Source organism: Oncorhynchus gorbuscha, linkage group LG09 (genome assembly GCF_021184085.1).
Source record: "Oncorhynchus gorbuscha isolate QuinsamMale2020 ecotype Even-year linkage group LG09, OgorEven_v1.0, whole genome shotgun sequence".
In the NCBI taxonomy this organism is placed as follows: Eukaryota; Metazoa; Chordata; class Actinopteri; order Salmoniformes; family Salmonidae; genus Oncorhynchus; species Oncorhynchus gorbuscha.
Genome location: NC_060181.1, coordinates 8,965,690 through 8,988,923, shown reverse-complemented (window position 1 = coordinate 8,988,923; position 23,234 = coordinate 8,965,690). Strand labels below are relative to the sequence as shown.

The 23,234-nt window shown below is 44.7% G+C and overlaps 1 protein-coding gene across 1 annotated transcript; it reads right to left on the bottom strand.

The window, feature by feature from the left end:
* Positions 1–18,489: 18,489 nt before the first annotated feature.
* On the bottom strand, positions 18,490–21,797 carry LOC124043143 (transcription factor SOX-4-like). Its single transcript, XM_046361375.1, has one exon. It carries the CDS (start codon positions 21,248–21,250, stop codon positions 20,099–20,101), a length of 1,152 nt encoding a protein of 383 aa, XP_046217331.1. The 5' UTR covers positions 21,251–21,797; the 3' UTR covers positions 18,490–20,098.
* Positions 21,798–23,234: the final 1,437 nt, after the last annotated feature.

Genomic DNA, 23,234 nt, shown 5'->3' with positions numbered 1-23,234 from the left:
AGAACTGAAAACAGGAAAATACCTAAATGTTTCTAGGAACAGAATCAGAACCGGGAACGAAAGTGTTCTATACTATTTGGGAAAAGGACTGTTATTTTTAAATGGATGAGAACCGTTTAATAATGTTATTTTACTTTCCGGGGATTTTTTTTCCAGTCTTACGACAAACAACACACAGAAACTTCTTCTGTTTGTCAGTGTGTAGCCTACCTGCTCCTCCCCCTCCGGAGCCTTGGTTACTGTTATCCGGGATAACACCCAGCTCCTCCCCCTCAGGAGCCTTGGTTACTGTTATCCGGGATAACACCCAGCTCCTCCCCCTCCGGAGCCTTAGTTACTGTTATCCCGGCTCAGGATAAGACCCAGCTCCTCCCCCTCCAGAGCCTTGGTTACTGTTATCCCGGCTCGGGATAAGACCCAGCTCCTCCCCCTCTGGAGCCTTGGTTACTGTTATCCCGGCTCGGGATAAGACCCAGCTCCTCCCCCTCCGGAGCCTTGGTTACTGTTATCCGGGATAACACCCAGTTCCTCCCCCTCTGGAGCCTTGGTTACTGTTATCCCGGCTCGGGATAAGACCCAGCTCCTCCCCCTCCGGAGCCTTGGTTACTGTTCCTCCCCCCGTCAGGACAGGACGGGCTCAGGGTCAGGACAGGACAGGCTCAGGCTCAGGCTCAGGCTCAGGCTCAGGCTCAGGCTCAGGCTCAGGCTCAGGCTCAGGCTCAGGCTCAGGCTCAGGCTCAGGCTCAGGGTCAGGGTCAGGGACAGGACAGGCTCAGGCTCAGGCTCAGGGTCAGGACAGGACAGGCTCAGGGTCAGGACAGGACAGGAAAGGCTCAGGGTCAGGGTCAGGGTCAGGGTCAGGGTCAGGACAGGACAGGGTCAGGACAGGACAGGCTCAGGGTCAGGACAGGACAGGCTCAGGGTCAGGGTCAGGACAGGACAGGCTCAGGGTCAGGGTCAGGACAGGCTCAGGGTCAGGACAGGACAGGCTCAGGGTCAGGATAGGCTCAGGGTCAGGACAGGCTCAGGGTCAGGGCAGGACAGGCTCAGGGTCAGGACAAGCTCAGGGTCAGGACAGGGTCAGAACCAGGAAGACTAGAAACAAAACTTGAGAACAGGAAACCGGGAAACAAGCTGGCGACAAGACAAGACGGACTGGCAACAATAGAACACGCAGGTATAAATACACAGGAGATAATGGGGGAAAGTGGGAGGTACAAGCACAAGACAGGTGAAACAGATCAGGGTGTGACATTACTTCCCCCTCTAAGTGCACGACCTGGTGTCCTACCTGGGCACATACCTGGTTGACTGGGGTGCCGGCGGCTGAACTCAGCGATGAGGCCTGGGTCCAGGATGTTCCTAGCGGGGACCCATCACCTCTCCTCCAGGACCCTCCCTGCCCCGAGGTCGAACACTCAGGATGCGCCTCACCGTGTACGCCGGATGGCCGTCGATGAGACGGGGGTGAGAGGTGTGAGACAGTGGTTTAATCCTAGTCACATGAAAAGGAGGATGTATACGGAGTGTGAGGGACAACAGAAGACAAACAGTAGAGGGGCTAAGGATTTTAGAGATAGGAAAATGGCCGATAAAACAGAGGGAAAGTTTACGGGACTCCACCCAGGGGGCAGATCCCGGGTGAAAAGCCATACCTTCTGCCCGAAACAATAACGGGGAGCAGGGGTCCGGTGGCGTTCCGCCTGTCACCGATACCTGGAGGTGGTCTTAAGAAGAGTGGACCGTGCTCTCTTCCAGGTACGGCGACAGCGGCGGATGAACATCTGGGCAGAAGGTGACTTCTTCCCCTTGCACAAGGAAGAGCAGGGGCTGATATCCCAAGGAACACTCAAAGGGTGAGAGGACAGTGGCCAAGCGGGGAAGGGTGTTGCGGGCATATTCCATCCACACGAGTTTCTGGCTCCAGGTAGTGGGGTTGGCGAATATGAGTTAATGAAGAGCTGTCTCCAGGTCCTGATTGGCTTGCTCCAACTGGTTGTTAGACTGGGGATGAAAACCAGAGAATAGGCTGGATAACATGCTGCACCATGACCTGGGCGTCTCCTTGGTAACATAGGAAGGGGAATAAAATGGGCGGCTTTATCAAATCTATCCACTACCGTTAGGATGGTGGTGTTTCCATCAAGAGGAGACCAGTGACGAAGTCCAGGGATATATGGGACCAGGGGCGATGAGGAAAAGGCAGTGGTAGAGTCTTATTCGGCGGCGATGAACACGGAGGCAACAGGAACCATGGCCGGCCACCAAAAATGTTGTCGAATGAAATCCAGGGTCTGATGGGAACAAGGATGGCAGGGAATTCTAGAGGGATGTTCCCATTCCAGGACCAGGACTCTCTTTACTACAGCCGCTAGACAGGAGGTAGGGAGGATGATCTCAGGGTCAGACAGTGTAGCAGCGGGGCTATACAGGCGTGAGAGCGCGTCACATTCTTGGACCCAGGGCGGTAGGAGATAGTCAAATTAAAATGAGTGAATAACAGGGCCCATCGAGCCTGCCTTGAGTTGAGGTGCTTGACGGCTGTGGAGATTTTCCAGGTTCTTATGGTCCACACTAAGAATGGATTTACTGAGAAGTATATTATTTTATGGGTGATTGGCTCACATCAAGCTGCCCACTCAAGAAAAAACTTCATCAAACTGTAACCAGTGCCTGCAACGTGGTTCCGGTTGTCAGTCAACCTATCAGGTTATTTACAAACAGCACAGGAATGAAATTATAGACATGAATTGATAGCATCTAATATTAATGCTGCAAAAAGCTAGGGGGCACTATTTTTATTTTTGGAAAAATAACGTTCCCAAAGTAAACTACCTATTTCTCAGGACCAGATGCTAGAATATGCATATAATTGGATAGAAACCACTTTAAAGTTTCCAAAACTGTAAAAATATTGTCTGTGAGTATAACAGAACTGATATTGCAGGCGAAACTCTGAGAAAAATCCAATCTGGAAGTGACTCTTATTTTGAAAGCCCTGTGTTTCTATGCATCCCTATTGCCCATTGAAAGGGATATCAACCAGATTCCTTTTTCTGTGGCTTCCCTAAGGTGTCTTAGACATAGTTGCAGGCCTTTATTTTGAAGAATGAGCGTAAACGTCCATATTGCATAAGTGGTATATCGATAAACTTACACAAACGCTTGCATTGTTTTCGCTGTAAAGCATAGTTTCAAAATCTGAGATGACAGGGTGATTAACAAAAGGCTAAGCTGTGTTTCGCTATATTTCACTTGTGATTTCATGAATATGAATATTTTCTAGTAAGATTATTTGACCGGTGCGCTATGCTATTTAGCGTAGTTGATGACAATTATCCCGGATCTGCGCGGGAGGGAGGGGGGGGGGTGGTTCCAAGAGGTTAATAAATTCTTACTTAGATTTGTGTTTGTTGGGTATATGTTGTGTCATGACGTTGGCCTGTGGGTAAGGTTTATGACCACCCCCCCATAAATACCTTTCTCCCTTCCTTCTCTATCTTGACTCTACTGAAGGACTCCTGAAGAGCCTTTGTTAAACATAGAGAGTCTGGGAACATCAGACGCTGGGGGGAAAGGAACCATATTTCGGTAATCCAACCAGTGGAAAATATGCGTTGGTACGTTAATGAATATGATGTCAGTTCAGTTGTCATCTGAGACATTATGACTGATGACAGGACGACATCAACTGTATCTGGGAAAGTCTACACATTCTAGTTCAGATTCACATGGAATCAAATTCACATGGAATTGTTGTGCAATTTAAATGTTTAAATATGAAAATATTTGTGAAAAAATTAAATGTAATTTTAGCTTCCAAATGAGATATTTGGGTTTTCATAAGGTTAGAGCTCTGCTCAATCAGTGGCCCGTCCCTGTGAAGAGACATGGGTTATAAACTATGAAAAACACCCTTCTCTCCCTCCACTATATAAGCCCTTGACGAAAATGTAACCTCCGGTTCTGGGTAGATTAGGGCGACTGTCCGATGTCAGAAGGATTCAGATAATACCTACAGAACGAAGCCAACCTCAGTGTGAGCTTTGGTTGAGAATGGTATGAACTTTGAACTTTTATTCACTACAGAAGTGATACCGCCGTTGAGTTAGCAGCGGCCTCTGTAAACGTGGGCTAGGAAAGGATGGATGACGTATAAAGGCTAACACACAATGATGATACTACAACGTAGCCAATTTACCACCAGAGACATTCTTTCAAGGACTGTGATGGCCAACACAGCCAGCATATACGACCAACCTACCGGAGCGCAGCTCAGAGTAAGTATTTTTTGCATTTTCCTTTTTCCAAATGGGCGGTAATAAAAATGCATAAGATACTGTAATTACGATAGCATGGCTTCTCCCTTTGTTCCTCAGTCTTCCTGCTCTTTCACTCAAACCCAACCCCCTTTCCTTTGTGTAACCAGCCGTTATGTCGGCTCCGTCCGCTAGGGACGTTTTCTGTATGACATAATTTGCATTCTGTGTATATATAATTCTGTGTGATTCATTATAAATATATATAAACATATAATATAAATATAAAAATAAATAATTAAACCCAATTTGATTTGCTGATTCAATTTGTTAGCCAGGGTTCGTGAAGAATTTCCAACTTTCAGATGAGACTGAAATAAGGTGACGATTAATATTGACTGCTATTGATGTAAAATATGACTAGGTTTTTAAGAGTTTATTCAGAAGATAACAGCTCTATAAATATTATTTTGTGGTGCCTGACTCTCTAGTTAATTACATTTACATGATAAGCTCTATCAGGTGATATTAATTACTGTAACGGTTTTCATGTGGTGAAGGAGAGTCGGACCAAACTGCAGCGTGTCGATTGCGATCCATGTTTAATAAACAACGTAGACACGAATAAACACAAACACTACAAAACAATAAACGTAACGAAAAACAAAACAGCCAATACTTTGTGTAAACTAACAAAGAACAAGGACATCAGGACACTAAGGACACTCACCTACAACACAACCAAAGAATATGGCTGCCTAAATATGGTTCCCAATCAGAGACAACGATAAACACCTGCCTCTGATTGAGAACCACTTCAGACAGCCATAGACTTACCTAGAACACCCCACTAAGCTACAATCCCACTACATACACACCACATACAAAAACCCATGTCACACCCTGGCCTGACCAAATAAATGAAGATAAACACAAAATACTTCGACCATGGCGTGACAGAACCCCCCCCCCCTAAGGAGCGGACTCCCGAACGCACCTCAAAACAATAGGGAGGGTCCGGGTGGGCATCTATCCATGGTGGCGGCTCCGGCGCGGGACGTGGACTCCACTCAAAACCTGTTTTAGTCCCTCCTCCTCGCGTCCTTGGATAGTCCACCCTCGCCGCCGACCATGGCCTAGTAGTCCTCACCCAGAACCCCATTGGACTGAGGAGCAGATCGGGACTGAGGGGCAGCTCGGGACTGAGGCAGCTTGGGAGTGAAAGGAAGCTCAGGAGTGAAAGGAAGCTCAGGAGTGAGAGGAAGCTCAGGCAGGTAGATAGATCTACCAGATCCTGGCTGGCTGGTGGTCTCAGCAGATCCTGGCTGACTGGCAGATCCTGGCTGACTGGCAGATCCTGGCTGACTGGCGGATCTGGCGGATTCTGGCTGACTGGCGGATCCTGGCCGACTGGCAGATCCTGGCCGACTGGCAGTTCTGGCAGATCTGGAAGAGTCTGGTTGACTGGCAGATCTGGAAGAGTCTGGCTGACTGGCAGATCTGGAAGAATCTGGCTGACTGGCAGATCTGGAAGATCTGGCTGCTTCACGCTGACTGGCGGCTCTGGCTGCTCCATGTAGGCTGACAGCTCTGGCGGCTCCATGTAGGCTGACAGCTCTGGCGGCTTCTTACAGACTAGCAGCTCTGGCGGCTCCGTGCAGATTGGCAGCTCCTTGCAGACTGGCAGCTCCTTGCAGACTGGCAGCTCCTTGCAGACTGACAGCTCTGGCTGCTTCATGCAGACTGACAGCTCCTTACAGACTGACAGCTCCTTGCAGACTGACAGCTCCTTGCAGACTGGCAGCTCCTTGCAGACTGGCAGCTCCTTGCAGACTGGCAGCTCCTTACAGACTGACAGCTCCTTGCAGACTGGCAGCTCCTTGCAGACTGGCAGCTCCTTGCAGACTGACAGCTCCTTGCAGACTGGCAGACCGACTAGGTGACATAGACCGACTAGGTGACAAAGACTGACTAGGTGACAGAGACTGACTAGGTGACATAGACTGACTAGGTGACATAGACTGACTAGCTGACAAAGACCGACTAGGTGACATAGACCGAATAGGTGACAAAGACCGACTAGGTGACAGAGACTGACTAGGTGACATAGACTGACTAGGTGACAGAGACTGACTAGGTGACAGAGACTGACTAGGTGACATAGACTGACTAGGTGACATAGACTGACTAGGTGACATAGACCGACTAGGTGAAAAGCTATGATCCCTTATTGATGTCGCTTGTTAAATCCACTTCAAATCAGTGTAGATGAAGAGGAGACAGGTTAAAGAAGGATGTTTATTAAACCTTGAGACAATTGAGACATGAACCATGTGTGTGTGCCATTCAGAGGGTGAAGAGGCAAGACAAAAGATTTAAGTGCCTTTGAACGGGGTATGTTGGTAGGTGGGCGCTGAGTGCACCGGTTTGAATGTGTCAAGAACTGCAATGCAGCTTGGTTTTTCACACATAGTTTCCCGTGTGTAACAAGAATGGTCCACCACCCAAAAGACATTCAGCCAACTTGACACAACTGTGGGAAGCTTTGGAGTCGACGTGGAATGTCTTCGACACCCGGAAGAGTTCATTCCCCGAACCATTGAGGCTGTTCTGGCTGCAAAAGGGGGGAGGTTGCAACTCAATATTAGGATGGTGTTCCTAATGTTTTTTACACTCAGTGTACACAAGGTTAGGTCTGTCGGTGCATAATTTGTTCACACACTGAAACAGGAGTGTTAGGAGTGGAAGCACAGAAGAGTTGTCCTTGACTTCGAGGACTTCTGTGAGTAACAGCACTGTCAGCACTTAACACTTTAACTAACCTTCCATGTCACGCTGTGCGTGTGTGTGTGCGTGTGCGTGTGCGTGTGTGTGTGCGTGTGTGTGTGTGTGTGTGTGTGTGTGTGTGTGTGTGTGTGTGTGTGTGTGTGTGTGTGTGTGTGTGTGTGTGCGTGCGTGCGTGCGTGCGTGCATGCGTGCGTGTGTGTGTGCGTGCGTGTGCGTGTGCGTGTTCGTCTGTGTGCGTGCGTGCGTGCGTGCATGTGTGTGTGCGTGCGTGCGTGTGTGTGCGTGCGTGTGTGTGTGTGTGTGCGTGCGTGTGTAAAGACACTGCAGGGGAACTGTAGAGGGAATAACTCTGTCTGAACTTTAGGGCACTTAAGCAGGGCTGTTGTTGGGTAGAGGACACATCAAACTCCTACTCCAGAACATTCTGTAATGTGCAGGAAATGCAAATTGTAGTGTATTTAAAACTTTTAAAGGATTCTGAATTTCCCAAATTCCACTTTACGTCACGTTCTGACCATAGTTCTGTTATTTTATTCTTTGTTTTAGTTTGGCCAGGGCGTGAGTTGGGGTGGGCAGTCTATGTTTGTTTTTCTATGTTGGTTTCTGTGTTCGGCCTAGTATGGTTCTCAATCAGAGGCAGGTGTCGTTAGAAGTATCTGATTGAGAATCATAGGGCAACAATAGTACCAAACAAAGCAAGGCATTTATTGGTCCAGGACAACAAGTCTATAACAAGTCTATGTCCATAGTCTATAACAAGTCTGTCCATAGTCTATAACAAGTCTATGCCCATAGTATATACCAAGTCTATGTCCATAGTCTATAACAAGTCTATGCCCATAGTCTATAACAAGTATATGTCCATAGTCTATAACAAGTATATGTCCATAGTCTATAACAAGTATATGTCCATAGTCTATAACAAGTATATGTCCATAGTCTATAACAAGTCTATGCCCATAGTCTATAACAAGTCTATGTCCATAGTCTATAACAAGTCTATGCCCATAGTCTATAACAAGTCTATGTCCATAGTCTATAACAAGTCTATAACAAGTCTATAACAAGTCTGTGCCCATAGTCTATAACAAGTCTGTCCATAGTCTATAACAAGTCTATAACAAGTCTATGCCCATAGTCTATAACAAGTCTATGTCCATAGTCTATAACAAGTGTATGGAAGTAACACATCACTCTATGATGTATCTACTTGTTACTTCTTCTTCTCCCTCCTCCTTCTCTGCAACTGCCAGACAGAATTAAGCCATACAGGTCAATGCATGCCGACTCCGTGTAACGTGTCTGTTACAGGATGTTGACATTGGAAACACGACAGTAGACAGTTATCTGTCCAGGCCTGGTGCTGGAAACACCCATTCAGCCTGCGACGGGGCTGCGTTTCAAATGGCACACTATTCCCTAGTTTAGAGCCACAGTCAAAAGTAAGTAGTGCATTATATAGGGAACAAAGTGCCTTTTGGGACACAGACTCAAAACATTATGCAGGATTTATAATTAGTGTGGATGACATCATATTCTAGCCTAGTGCATCAACAGTGTGTGTGTGTGTGTGTGTGTGTGTGTGTGTGTGTGTGTGTGTGTGTGTGTGTGTGTGTGTGTGTGTGTGTGTGTGTGTGTGTGTGTGTGTGTGTGTGTGTGTGTGTGTGTGTGTGTGTGTGTGTGTGTGTGTGTGTGTGTGTGTGTGTGTGTTGAGCGATTAACCAGGCTTTTTTTTCTGGATATGAAACAACTAATTGACCTTCAGTACCGGTCAGAGGTTTGGACACACCTAATCATGCAAGGGTTTCTTCTTTGTTTTTACTATTTTCTACAATGTAGAATAATAGTGAAGACATCAAAACTATGAAATAACACAAATGGAATAATGTAGTTAAGCAAAAAAAGTGTTGAGCAATATTTTATATTTGAGATTCTTCAAAGTAGCCACCCTTTGCCTTGATGACAGCTTTGCACACACTCTTGGCATTCTCGCAATCAGCTTCACCTGGAATACTTTTCCAACCGTCTTGAAGGAGTTCCCACATATGCTGAGCACTTGTTGGCAAATTTTCCTTCATTCTGCGGTCCAATGGTTTGGGTCCAACTCATCCCAAACCATCTCAACTGGGATGATGTCAGGTGATTGTGGAGGCCAGGTCATCTGATGCGGCACTCCATCACTCTCCTTCTTGGTCTAATAGCCCTTACACAGCTCCTAAGTGGCGCAGCAGTCTAAGGCACTGCATCTCAGCGCAAGAGGTGTCACCACACTCCCTGGTTCAAATCCAGGCTGTGTCACATCCAGTCATGTTTGGGAGTCCCATAAGAAGGTGCACAACTGGCCCAGCATCGCCTGGGTAGGCTGTCATTGTAAATTTGAATATGTTCTTTAACTGACTTTATTCATTTAACCTTAAATAAAGGTTAAATAAATAAAATAAACATCTCAATTGTGTTTCAGATTGTGGAGGCCAGGTCATCTGATGCAGCTCTCCTTCTTGGTCGAATAGTCCTTACACAGGCTGGAAGTGTTTTGGGTCATTGTCCTGTTGAAAAACACTAAGCCCAAACCAGATGGGATGGTGTGCAGAATGCTGTGGTAGCCATGCTGGTTAACCTTTTGAGTGTAGGGGGGCAGTATTTTGATGTTTGGATGAAAAAGGTACCCAAATGAAACTGCCTATTTCTCAGGCCCAGAATCTAGAATATGCATATAATTGTCAGATTAGGATAGAAAACACTCTACAGCTTCCAAAACTGTCAAAATATTGTCTGTGGGTATAACAGAACTGATATTGCAGGCGAAAACTTGAGGAAAATCCAACCTGGAAGTGCCTAAGAGAAACAAATCTCCCTGTTCCATTGCATGCCTTCCCTCCATTTAAAGGGACATCAACCAGAGTCCTTTCCCTATGGCTTCCACATGGTGTGAACAGTCTTTAGACATAGTTTCAGGCTTTTATTCTGAAAAGTGAGCGAGAACAATCACATTGCGTCAGTGGATGGCTGAGTGCCAGCAGAGTTTTGCATGCGCAACAGCTTGGAGCAGACATTTTCTCTCTCTCTCCTATTGAAAAAGCTATGGTCCGGTTGAAATATTATCGATTATTTATTGTAAAAACAACCTGAGGATTGATTATAAAAAACGTTTGACATGTTTCTACGAACTTTACGGATACATTTTGGAATTGTCATCTGCATGTCATGACCTGCACGAGCCTGTGGATATCTGAACAAAACGCGCCAATCAAATGGAGGTTTGAACAAAAGGAACATTTATTGTGTAACTGGGAGTCTCGTGAGTGCAAAAATCAGAAGATTATCAAAGGTAAGCGATTCATTTTATTGCTTTTCTGACTTTCGTGACCAATCTACTTTGCTGCTAGCTATTTGTAATGCTTTGTCTTCTGAGAGAGATGTCCTAACATAAACGCTTGGATAGCTTTTGCTGTAAAGCTTTTTTGAAATCTGACACACCAGGTGGATTAACAACAATCTAAACTGTGTTTTGCTATATTGCACTTGTGATGTCATGTGAATGAAATCATTTTTAGTAATTTAATTTGAATTTGGCGCTCTGCAATTCAGCGGATGTTGACGAAAATGATCCCGCTAGCGGGATGGGTGCGCCATGTGTAGTTCCCATGCTTCACAGTGGGAACCACACATGTGGAGATCATCTGTTCACCTACTCTCCATCTCACAAAGACACAGCGGTTGGAACCAAACATCTCAAATTTGAACTCATCAGACCAAAGGACAGATTTTCACTGGTCTAATGTCCATTGCTCCTGTTTCTTGGCCCAAGCAAGTCTCTTGTTCTTATCTGTGTTCTTTAGCAGTGGTTTCTTTGCAGCAATTCAACCATGAAGGACTGATTCACGCAGTCTTCTCTGAACAGTTGATGTTGAGATGTGTCTGTTACTTGAACTCTGTGAAGCGTTTATTTGGGCTGCAATTTCTGAGGCTGGTGACTCTAATGAACGTATCCTCTATATTATTAGAGGTAACGCTGGGTCCTCCGTCCCTGTGGCGGTCCTCATGAGAGACAGGTAACTCTAATGAACGTATCCTCTATATTATTAGAGGTAACGCTGGGTCCTCCGTCCCTGTGGCGGTCCTCATGAGAGACAGGTAACTCTAATGAACGTATCCTCTATATTAGAGGTAACGCTGGGTCCTCCGTCCCTGTGGCAATCCTTTCAATTAAGCAAGTATCTTCTTATTATTGGTGTCCTTTAGTAATGGTTTCTTTGCATCAATTTGACCATGAAGGACTGATTCGAGTAGTCTCCTATGAACAGTTGATGTTGAGATGTGTCTGTTACTTGAACTCTGTGAAGCATTTATTTGGGCTGTAATTTCTGAGGCTGGTAACTCTAATGAATTTATCCTCTGCAGCAGAGGTAACTCTGGGTCTTCCTTTATTGTGGCGGTCCTCATGAGAGCCAGTTTCATCATAGCGCTTGATGGTTTTTGCGACTGCACTTGAATAAACTTTCAAAGTTCTCAAAATCTTCCGGATTGACGTACCTTCATGTCTTAAAGTAATGACGGACTGTCATTTCTCTTTGCTACTTTGAGCTGTTCTTGCCATAATATTACCAAATAGGGCTATCTTCTGTATACCACCCCTACCTTGTCACAACACAATTGATTGGCTCAAAGAAGGAAAGAAATTCCACAAAGTAACTTTTAACAAGGTACACATATTAATTGAAATTCATTCCAGGTGACTACCTCATGAAGCTGGTTGAGAAAATGCCAAGTGTGTACAAAGCTGTCATCAAGGCAAAGGGTGGCTACTTTGAAGAATCTCAAATATAAAATATACTTTGATTTGGTTAACACTTTTTTGGTTACTACATGATTCCATATGTGATATTTCATAGTTTTGATATTTTCACTATTATTTTACAATCTAGAAAATTGTAAAAACAAAGAAAAACCCTTGAATGAGTAGCTGTGTCCAAACTTTTGACTGGTAGTGTACGTCAGTTCAAGGACTTGAATTCCATTTTGTGTGTTTTTTTTCCCCGTTTCTCTAGAGAGAAATCAAATCACCAGAGAAATCAAGTCAAGGACTATGTGGGACGCTGGGCTGACGGGAGTTGTAGTTTTCACTAAGCAAATATTCAGCCTACTATATGTTCAGCACAGAAATGTGTTATTTAACTACAATGACCATAATCCATTTTGCTTGTTTTTTCCGTCTCAGACAGATATGGATACACTTTTACGCCTGCTATGTTAGGTTAGATAAGAGACGAGAGAGATACAGTTTGTGAAAGTATGCCTTATCTACTTTGCTAGCTAAATGTAGTAATGAATAAATTTCCTTAAATGACAATTCCGTGAACTGTCTTGTGCAATTTTTAAATGTACACAATACCTGTTAGCAAAGATGTCAGCTAGAGATGACATGTAGTCTACTTTGATGCCAGTTAGCATTTTCAAATCTGAGAGTAATTTCTTAAACCTTTATTTAACTTGGCAAATCAGGTAAGAACAAATTCTTATTTACAATGATGGTCTACCCCCGGGCCAAACTCAAACGACACTGGGCCAATTGTGCACCGCCCTATGGGACTCCCAATCATGGCGTGATACAGTCTGGTTTCAAACCAGGAACTGTAGTGATACCTCTTCCACTGAGATGCAGTGCCTTAGATCACTGCGCCACTCAGGAGTCAAGTAGAACAAAAAGAGCAAAACATGTTGAAAAGTCACCTTGACCAAGAAAGAATTACATCATGGTGAAAGATTTTCTCTTCCAGTAGCAGTCAGACATATTTGTCTTTGTCCAGTCGTGTCCCTTGTAAAATATATTTTCATATATTTTTCTTCGCATATCTTTTAAAAATATTTTCCTAAACCTCAACTTCTAAATTTTCTCCTGCAACCCGCCTCACCCAATGTGCCCAATAAGGAGAAGTGTATCTATATTTCCATGGCTAACAATTGTATTTTCATCGACATATATAATGAGTATTTCTGCAAAATGATGTGGCTCTCTGCAAAATCACCGGATATTTTTGGAACTAGGGAACGTAACGCGCCAAAGTATACTGAGATTTGTTAATATAAATATGCACTTTATCAAACAAAACACATATGTATTGTGTAACATGAAGTCCTTACTAAATACAGTCTGAGCTGCCTGTTCCTTACTAAATACAGTCTGTGCTGCCTGTTCCTTACTAAATACAGTCTGTGCTGCCTGTTCCTTACTAAATACAGTCTGTGCTGCCTGTTCCTTACTAAATACAGTCTGTGCTGCCTGTTCCTTACTAAATACAGTCTGTGCTGCCTGTTCCTTATTAAATACAGTCTGTGCTGCCTGTTCCTTACTAAATACAGTCTGTGCTGCCTGTTCCTTACTAAATACAATCTGTGCTGCCTGTTCCTTACTAAATACAGTCTGTGCTGCCTGTTCCTTACTAAATACAGTCTGTGCTGCCTGTTCCTTACTAAATACAATCTGTGCTGCCTGTTCCTTACTAAATACAGTCTGTGCTGCCTGTTCCTTATTAAATACAGTCTGTGCTGCCTGTTCCTTACTAAATACAGTCTGTGATGCCTGTTCCTTACTAAATACAGTCTGAGCTGCCTGTTCCTTATTTAATACAGTCTGTGCTGCCTGTTCCTTACTAAATACAGTCTGAGCTGCCTGTTCCTTACTAAATACAGTCTGTGCTGCCTGTTCCTTACCAAATACAGTCTGAGCTGCCTGTTCCTTACTAAATACAGTCTGTGCTGCCTGTTCCTTACTAAATACAGTCTGTGCTGCCTGTTCCTTACAAAATACAGTCTGAGCTGCCTGTTCCTTACTAAATACAGTCTGTGCTGCCTGTTCCTTATTAAATACAGTCTGTGCTGCCTGTTCCTTACTAAATACAGTCTGAGCTGCCTGTTCCTTATTAAATACAGTCTGTGCTGCCTGTTCCTTACTAAATACAGTCTGTGCTGCCTGTTCCTTCCTAAATACAGTCTGAGCTGCCTGTTACTTATTAAATACAGTCTGTGTAATGACCATAGGGATCTGGTCATAGGGATCTGGCCATAGGCATCTGGTCATAGGGATCTGGTCGTAGGGATCTGGTCATGGGGATCTGGTCATAGGGATCTGGTCATAGGGATCTGGTCGTAGGGATCTGGTCGTAGGGATCTGGTTGTAGGGATCTGGTCATAGGGATCTGGTCGTAGGGATCTGGTCATAGGGATCTGGTCGTAGGGATCTGGTCATAGGGATCTGGTCATAGGGATCTGGTCATAGGGATCTGGTCGTAGGGATCTGGTCGTAGGGATCTGGTCGTAGGGATCTGGTCATAGGGATCTGGTCGTAGGGATCTGGTCGTAGGGATCTGGTCGTAGGGATCTGGTCATAGGGATCTGGTCATAGGGATCTGGTCAAGATTATACTAATTCAATTTACATGACCCTCCTAGAGATGTCCACCTGTTGCTTTCACGTTTCTGCTCTCCATAACACACAGGGAGGGATATTATTATCCACTAGTCTCCGGTGGAAGAGGACATTGATGAATCCACACTAATTAGTATACCTCTGTGAGGGTCTCTCTCCTTATTCAACTGTCTCTGTCCCTAACTCTTAGTGAATCCACACTAAATAGTATACCTCTGTGAGGGTCTCTCTCCTTATTCAACTGTCTCTGTCCCTAACTCTTAATGAATCCACATTAAATAGTATACCTCTGTGAGGGTCTCTCTCCTTATTCAACTGTCTCTGTCCCTAACTCTTAATGAATCCACACTAAATAGTATACCTCTGTGAGGGTCTCTCTCCTTATTCAACTGTCTCTGTCCCTAACTCTTAATGAATCCACATTAAATAGTATACCTCTGTGAGGGTCTCTCTCCTTATTCAACTGTCTCTGTCCCTAACTCTTAATGAATCCACATTAAATAGTATACCTCTGTGAGGGTCTCATACATACATACATACATACATACATACATACATACATACAGACAGACAGACAGACAGACAGACAGACAGACAGACAGACAGACAGACAGACAGACAGACAGACAGACAGACAGACAGACAGACAGACAGACAGACAGACAGACAGACAGACAGACAGACAGACAGACAGACAGACAGACAGACAGACAGACAGACAGACAGACAGACAGACAGACAGACAGACAGACAGACAGACAGACAGACAGACAGACAGACAGACAGACAGACAGACAGACAGACAGACAGACAGACAGACAGACAGACAGACAGACAGACAGACAGACAGACAGACAGACAGACAGACAGACAGACAGACAGACCCTACGCCATCCCCTCCCCCCAATCAAGTCATGCCTAGAGGAAAGTCTGGCACCCCTCCCCCATCCCAAAGAGCTGTCTGTGCCATTCACACACACACGCACGCACACACACACACACACACACACACACACACACACACACACACACACACACACACACACACACACACACACACACACACACACACACACACACACACACACACACACACACACACAGAGAGAAATGGGGTCCCCAGTGAATTGTGCGTGGCCTCCTTGGTCTTGGATACAGTGTTGCCATGGTAGCCACGTTTTCTCCATGTGGAAACATGGAAAATCACAGAGAAGAGAGAGAGGATCCACTCCTATTGATGTAGGGTTAGGGAATCAGAGAGGGGAGAGAGGATCCACTCCTATTGATGTAGGGTTAGGGAACCAGAGAGGGGAGAGAGAATCCACTCCTATTGATGTAGGGTTAGGGAATCAGAGAGGGGAGAGAGGATCCACTCCTATTGATGTAGCGTTAGGGAATCAGAGAGGGGAGAGAGGATCCACTCCTATTGATGTAGGGTTAGGGAATCAGAGAGGGGAGAGAGGATCCACTCCTATTGATGTAGCGTTAGGGAATCAGAGAGGGGAGAGAGGATCCACTCCTATTGATGTAGGGTTAGGGAATCAGAGACGGGAGAGAGGATCCACTCCTATTGATGTAGCGTTAGGGAATCAGAGAGGGGAGAGAGGATCCACTCCTATTGATGTAGGGTTAGGGAATCAGAGAGGGGAGAGAGGATCCTCATTGTCTCGTCCTTTAGTCCCTATATATCACAGTGTCTTCTCATTGTCTCAGCCTTTAGTCCCTATATATCACAGTGTCTTCTCATTGTTTCGTCCTTTAGTCCTATATATCACAGTGTCTTCTCATTGTCTCGTCCTTTAGTCCCTATATATCACAGTGTCTTCTCATTGTCTCGTCCTTTAGTCTTATATATCACAGTGTCTTCTCATTGTCTCGTCCTTTAGTCCTATATATCACAGTGTCTTCTCATTGTCTCATCCTTTAGTCCCTATATATCACAGTGTCTTACCATTGTCTCGTCCTTTAGTCCTATATATCACAGTGTCTTCTCATTGTCTCATCCTTTAGTCCCTATATATCACAGTGTCTTCTCATTGTCTCATCCTTTAGTCCCTATATATCACAGTGTCTTACCATTGTCTCGTCCTTTAGTCCTATATATCACAGTGTCTTCTCATTGTCTCAGCCTTTAGGCATATATATTAGTGTCTTCTTATTGTCTCAGCCTTTAGTCCTATATATCACAGTGTCTTCTCATTGTCTTATCCTTTAGTCCCTATATATCACAGTGTCTTCTCATTGTCTCATCCTTTAGTCCCTATATATCACAGTGTCTTCTCATTGTCTCAGCCTTTAGGCATATATATTAGTGTCTTCTTATTGTCTCAGCCTTTAGTCCTATATATCACAGTGTCTTCTCATTGTCTCATCCTTTAGTCCCTATATATCACAGTGTCTTCTCATTGTCTCATCCTTTAGTCCCTATATATCACAGTGTCTTCTCATTGTCTCAGCCTTTAGTCCTATATATCAGTGTCTTCTTATTGTCTCGTCCTTTAGGCCCTATATATCAGTGTCTATATATCACAGTGTCTCTATAGCACAGTGTCTCTATATCACAGTGATATCACAGTGTCTCTATATCACAGTGATATCACAGTGTCTCTATATCACAGTGTCTCTTTATCAGTGTCTCTATATCACAGTGTCTCTTTATCAGTGTCTCTATATCACAGTGTCTCTATATCACAGTGATATCACAGTGTCTCTATATCACAGTGTCTCTATATCACAGTGTCTCTATATCACAGTGTCTCTATATCACAGTGTCTCTATATCAGTGTCTCTATATCACAGTGTCTCTATATCACAGTGTCTCTATATCACAGTGTCTATATATCACAGTGTCTCTATATCAGTGTCTCTATATCACAGTGTCTCTATATCACAGTGTCTCTATATCACAGTGTCTCTATATCAGTGTCTCTATATCACAGTGTCTCTATATCACAGTGTCTATATATCACAGTGTCTCTATATCAGTGTCTCTATATCACAGTGTCTCTATATCACAGTGTCTCTATATCACAGTGTCTCTATATCACAGTGTCTCTATATCACAGTGTCTCTATATCAGTGTCTCTATATCACAGTGTCTCTATATCACAGTGTCTCTATATCAGTGTCTCTATATCACAGTGTCTCTATATCACAGTGTCAGGGCAGATGAATTGACAGGTTATAGAGCAAACAACACAATTATCACAACACACCGGTTGAACTAAGGTGTTTCCCCTCTGGCTTGGCTTCCCCTGTGATTGGAACCCGAACACTGTACTGCCATCAAATCAACACAAAGAGATTCAGTTCCAGCTGATTTTATTTCCTTCTTGAAAAAAACAAAAAACAAAACGAACAAACAAATAAACATTTTCTGTACAGAGGTCTGAGGCAGTCGTTGACCCGATTGGCTGGCGTTGAGTTCTATATTCAAATGAGTTATGGTATGATTGGAGGAAACATGATCATACACACAGAATATTGCACAAATGAATAAAAAAAATGGTATAAAGATAGACATTCCTGGACCAATCATCTTTAACATCAGAATGTCGAAAGATGGCAATTTTAGTGCCTGTCGTTGACCGTTATTCAAAAAATCATAAACACAATCTTATCTGCCTTATAATACAGTCAATAAACATAAATATCTTCAATTGATATTATTATTATTTTTTTAAATCTTAAAACACAACAGCTATACATATACCTGAATCTGAAATACAAATGCTAATTTGCCATGCCATAATATAGGAAAACAATTTGCTAGTAAGTAAGCCAACAGGTAGAAAAAAACCTTACTAAATATTCTTATTATGCAATTGCACAATGATAGACAATCAAAGCACTCCCTCCATCTCCCCCCACCTCCCCCATCTCCCCCCACCTCCCTCCATCTCCCCCCACCTCCCCCCACCTCCCTCCATCTCCCCCATCCCCCCACCTCCCTCCATCTCCCCCACCTCCCTTGCTCCATCTCCCTCCACCTCCCTCCACCTCCCCCATCTCCCTCCACATCCCTCCACCTCCCTCCGACTCAAATAGGCATTTAGAATGAGTGAGTGTTACATTCCATCCAGTGGTTTCAAATCAAACGTATCACCATAAAAACATACAGATGTTTTCTCTCAATCCAACAGCATCTCTATCTCTCTTTAACAGTTGTGATATAGCCTGGGTACCAGTCTGTTTGTGCCATCATGCCACTCCTTTTTGCAAGGTCTTTAACATGACAGAGCAAACAGATTGGGTCCAGGATACCCGAACCCACTGTAGAAACGCAGTCACTGGGTGGAGATGGTGCTCCAGTAGTGTGAGAGTTTGTTTACTCGGCTGGTGAAATATAGACACTGTGCCTTTAAGAAGTGTGGCGTGATACTATCAAGCGTAAACATAGTATAGGGAGCAGATTGTGTGACAACGGACCTTCTGGCTTCGAAGATAAGGGAAAACCATCCAAAAAAAATCCACCGGCATCCCACTCTTTAGATCTTCTACAAAAATACACGTATAGAAAATGACACACCGAGTTCTCCTTTAAAAAGTGAGAGATATTAACATTCAAATAAGATACACGTCTAGCCCTCCCGCGGAGGGATACAGACCGGTGCATGGCTTACACATAAACGAGACTTATTATACGATAACAATACTTCAAAGTATAAAACAACAACGGCTGGTATAAATACATCGATATAAAAAACGTCATCTGATATAGAATAACTACAAAGTCAGAAGCACTAGGAGTTGCGCAGGAAGGGAAATTGTCCTGAAATGTGCATTGAGAGCGTAAAAGTTTTCAGACAAAAGATTCTGAGTAAGTTGTTAATTAAAAGTCCTGCCGTTTTGAGAGGAAAGCTGGTGATTGTGAACTGTGTTCCGTGGTTACACACACACACGTCGCGCACACACACACACACACACTCAGCGTTGTAATCACATCGCGATAAACATTATTATTTAAGGTTCGTCACTAAAATTGAACAATACTCCACAAGGAGCGCGTGCTTTGCTGTCATCATTATTATTCTAAGTTTCAGAAAGAAAAACAAACCTGAATATTAACTCCATAAACACCATCAACACAGGCCGGTAAAATAACCAGACTGGGACACTTATAAAACCGTCAACCCCCTTGCAACGTCAAGCTCTCCAAAAATGTCATCACCATCAGCCAGAAAAAACGTCCTTCCTTGCCCGGTTGAATGCTTCCGTTCAGTAAGTCTGTCTGTGTGTCACTCCTAAACAGAGGCGGGATCAAAGGGAGTAAGGTCTCCAAATGCAAGCTAAGCACTTTATTTCCGTCTGGTCTGCGCACCAGGCAGCAATGCGCCCATGCCTGTCCCAATCCGTGTCTATGATCCCTGTCAATACGCACAAAATGAAAAATATGATGTTCTTAATTAAGCACACACCATGCTTGAATAACCTAAACACATGTCCTTCAAATTAGGCTATTTTTTTCCGAAACCGCAGGGGAATTATTTTGTGCACGTTTCACTCCCCATTAATCTGAAAGAATGTCTGAAGATTCTCACTCACGGGGTTTTAGTTTTGCGCGAGGCAGGGGTTCTCTTTCCCTTATTTTCTCTGTGCATTTGATTTTCTCTCCTCCTCTCTGCCGCTCAGTAGGTGAAGACCAGGTTGGAGATGGTGGACTCCAGCCAGTCTCCAGAGATCATCTCGCTGACCTCTGGGGTGCAGTAGTCGGGGAAGTCAAAGTGAGATCCCGCCCCGCACTCCCCAAAGCTCCAGTCCAGATCCCTGTCCAGCTCCGACACACATGGCCCCATGCTGCCCAGAGACATGCTCTTAATCCCAGGGCTCGGCTGTAGCTCGAACCGCTCATCCTCCTGCTCTTCATCCGAGGAAGAAGAGAGGGAGGAGGCAGAGGAGTGAGAGGCGGACGGGGTTGGAGAGGACGCACGTGTATACCTAAGGCGGGCCTTTGAAGATGAGGATGATGAAGCGTTAGTGGCTTTGCTAGTCCCCGTCACCTGGTCATCGTACAGGCTCATCGGGTCACTGGACTCAGCCGAGCTGCTCAGGGCAGGACTGCCCGGGACTCCCACAGAGGGTGGCCCGCTGTCCAAGCTCCCTCCTCCGCCAAACACGTGGTCGCGCCTCGTTTGCTTGTCTGGTATCTGTCGGGCGCTAGTCACTGACCTGGATTTGTAGAGTGTGTGGTGATCCGCGGAAGACGCACACTCCGGACCCTGGGTAGCCAGCTTGGCGCTCCCCTGTCCCTGCTTGTGCGCTCTGCTGGCCCCCATAGATCCAGAGCTTTTTTTCAAGGGGGATTTTGAGCCCCCGCTCCTATCCGCTCCTTTCTCCCCTCTCTCTCCCCGCTCTGTCTTGGTACTGGGTGTCTTAACCTTCTTCCTCGGCCGGTACTTGTAGTCAGGGTAGTCGGCCATGTGCTTGAGCCTCAGCCGCTCTGCTTCCCGGATGAAGGGGATCTTGTCCGTGTCTTTGAGCAGTTTCCAGCGCTTGCCCAGACGCTTGGAGATCTCTGCGTTGTGCATGTCCGGACTCTGCTCCATGATCTTTCTCCTCTCGATCTGAGACCACACCATAAACGCGTTCATCGGTCTCTTGATGTGTCCTGTGGGGGTTTTACACCAGGCGACGTTGCCTCGCTCCCTTCCGTTGGAGGAGAGCGGAGACCCGGGAGTCGGGGACGGGTCCATGTCCAAGTCCATTTCCCCGGTATCGGTGGATTCGCCCCCGGGAGAGAAGGGATCCGTGCTCTCTGCGTGGCTGATGTGCTGTACCATCGTTTCCCTTTCTTTCCTTCTCTGTCTCTCGGTTAGACAGGAAACCAAAAATGTTTTTAAAAAGTGCTATTCAGAATTATGTCGTTATGGTGTGAAGTGCGTAAAAGTTGCCAATGTTCGTTCTATCATCAGAGTTTTGTTTCATTCACTGTTTATGTAACCACACCGACCGAATGTGTAAAAGTTTTTGCAGGTCTCCTTTCTCTTTCTTCACAGTACTCTGTCTGATCAGTCCGTTTTGGAGACACTGTGTACTTAGTCTCCGGTGCGCGGATATTTTTCAAAAAACGCACGAAATAAGGAGTTCAAACGTCAACGTTCTGCACTCAAACGTTCAACTTCCAGTGCGACTGAAAACTCGCCCTGTGATACCAAGAACACTTCGCTGCTGAAAACAACTCCGTAACTTTCCTATGAGATGTTTAATATCGCTGTCTGCACAGCTCGCCTGAGCAGTAAGAGAACCATGTGGAAGAATGGAATCGTCGCACTTTTTCATAGTCCCCTTTTTCCTTATCGTTCTGCCAGTATACTGTAAACATACCGTTCAACGCCACACACTTTTATATCCCCTCCCGAGAAATAAAAGCCATTCTAAACAGCCAATCACGCTCTGTCTCTATCCTGTTTTTGGCCAAAACCACTCCCCGCCGGCGTCCATTGGCTGAATAAACCGTGTAATAATAATCGGAGTGAGCAATGAGCGTTGGTGTATCTGACCTCATTTCTGTCTGACTGTCTGAACCGCTGGTCTGAACCGCTGGTCTGAACCGGCGAACTGAGAGGCAGTTATTTGCAATCGTTTCTCTGCCGCCTTTCTCTATAATAAGACCCATGCTTTACACATACACACGCATTAGTTCAATGTAATGCGGATTCTGGATTTAGGTCGTGTAATATGAATGACATAAACAAGAAACGAAAGTAAACAATGTCAGTCAATATAATTTAATTAATTACTATTAAACCGAAGCCAGTCTTAACAGTGATGGAACATTATTAGATAAAATACATTTTAAAAAATTAACAGATATTTAAGGAACCTATTACTAAATAAATCCCATAAAAGTACCAATTAGATAAATCACAAGAGAAATATCCATATTGATTGTTGATCTAACAGCTTGGTTATTGTTTGTGAGCACATGGTCCCTATAGCATGCAATTACCATCCGCGCAATAGCGCAGTTGTTATTGTCTCTCTCATCTCTGCGTTCTTGCTGGTTCGGCGGCAGACAGCGGATTCTGCCCACGGGTATAGCCCCCCAGAGTGTCTCTGTCCTGCGCAACGGAGGCCCTGACACCCCGGCGAGGCTACAGTCAGCCCTTGTTTTTACATCGGTCGTGCGTTCCACAGAGTGATGCAGCATCGCTAGATGTCATCGTAGAGCCAGAGAGAAAAATGATTCATGTTTTCATCATAGGTGTGATACATTTGTGTGTGTGTGTTTTGTACTGTGTGTGTGTGCGTGCGCACGGCAAGCTCATACATAAATCACACATCTTAATATGAGTTCCTTGTCACCCTGTCATCATCGCGATGCGTTAACTAGTTTGTTTTTCTCTCATTACGGATATTTTACACCCATCTTCTTCTTCTCTTTTTTGTTGTTGACAGTTTAAGGTCATACCGATTTTATTTAGATATTATATTTATTTAAAATATACAATCCTAGTGTGTGAGAGTTGAATCCGATTCCTTATGTGGTTACTCAGCAAGATACCTGCGCGTCGTGTCATCATTCATTGTCTTGTTTACTCCAAAGCTGCTCTGACAGTTCTGGCACACGCCTCTCCAGATACACGAACTGGAATGGCTGAGATATATCTGTATGTTTGCGCGGGCTTCTACTCTGATATCGTTGCTGTATTGATTCGTTGATCACGAAGTGATTGTACGCGCATATAACCCACCATTCCCAGCAATAAGACAATATTAATACACGAGTCTTATCAAACAGAGGACCCTCTATCTCAACGCGTT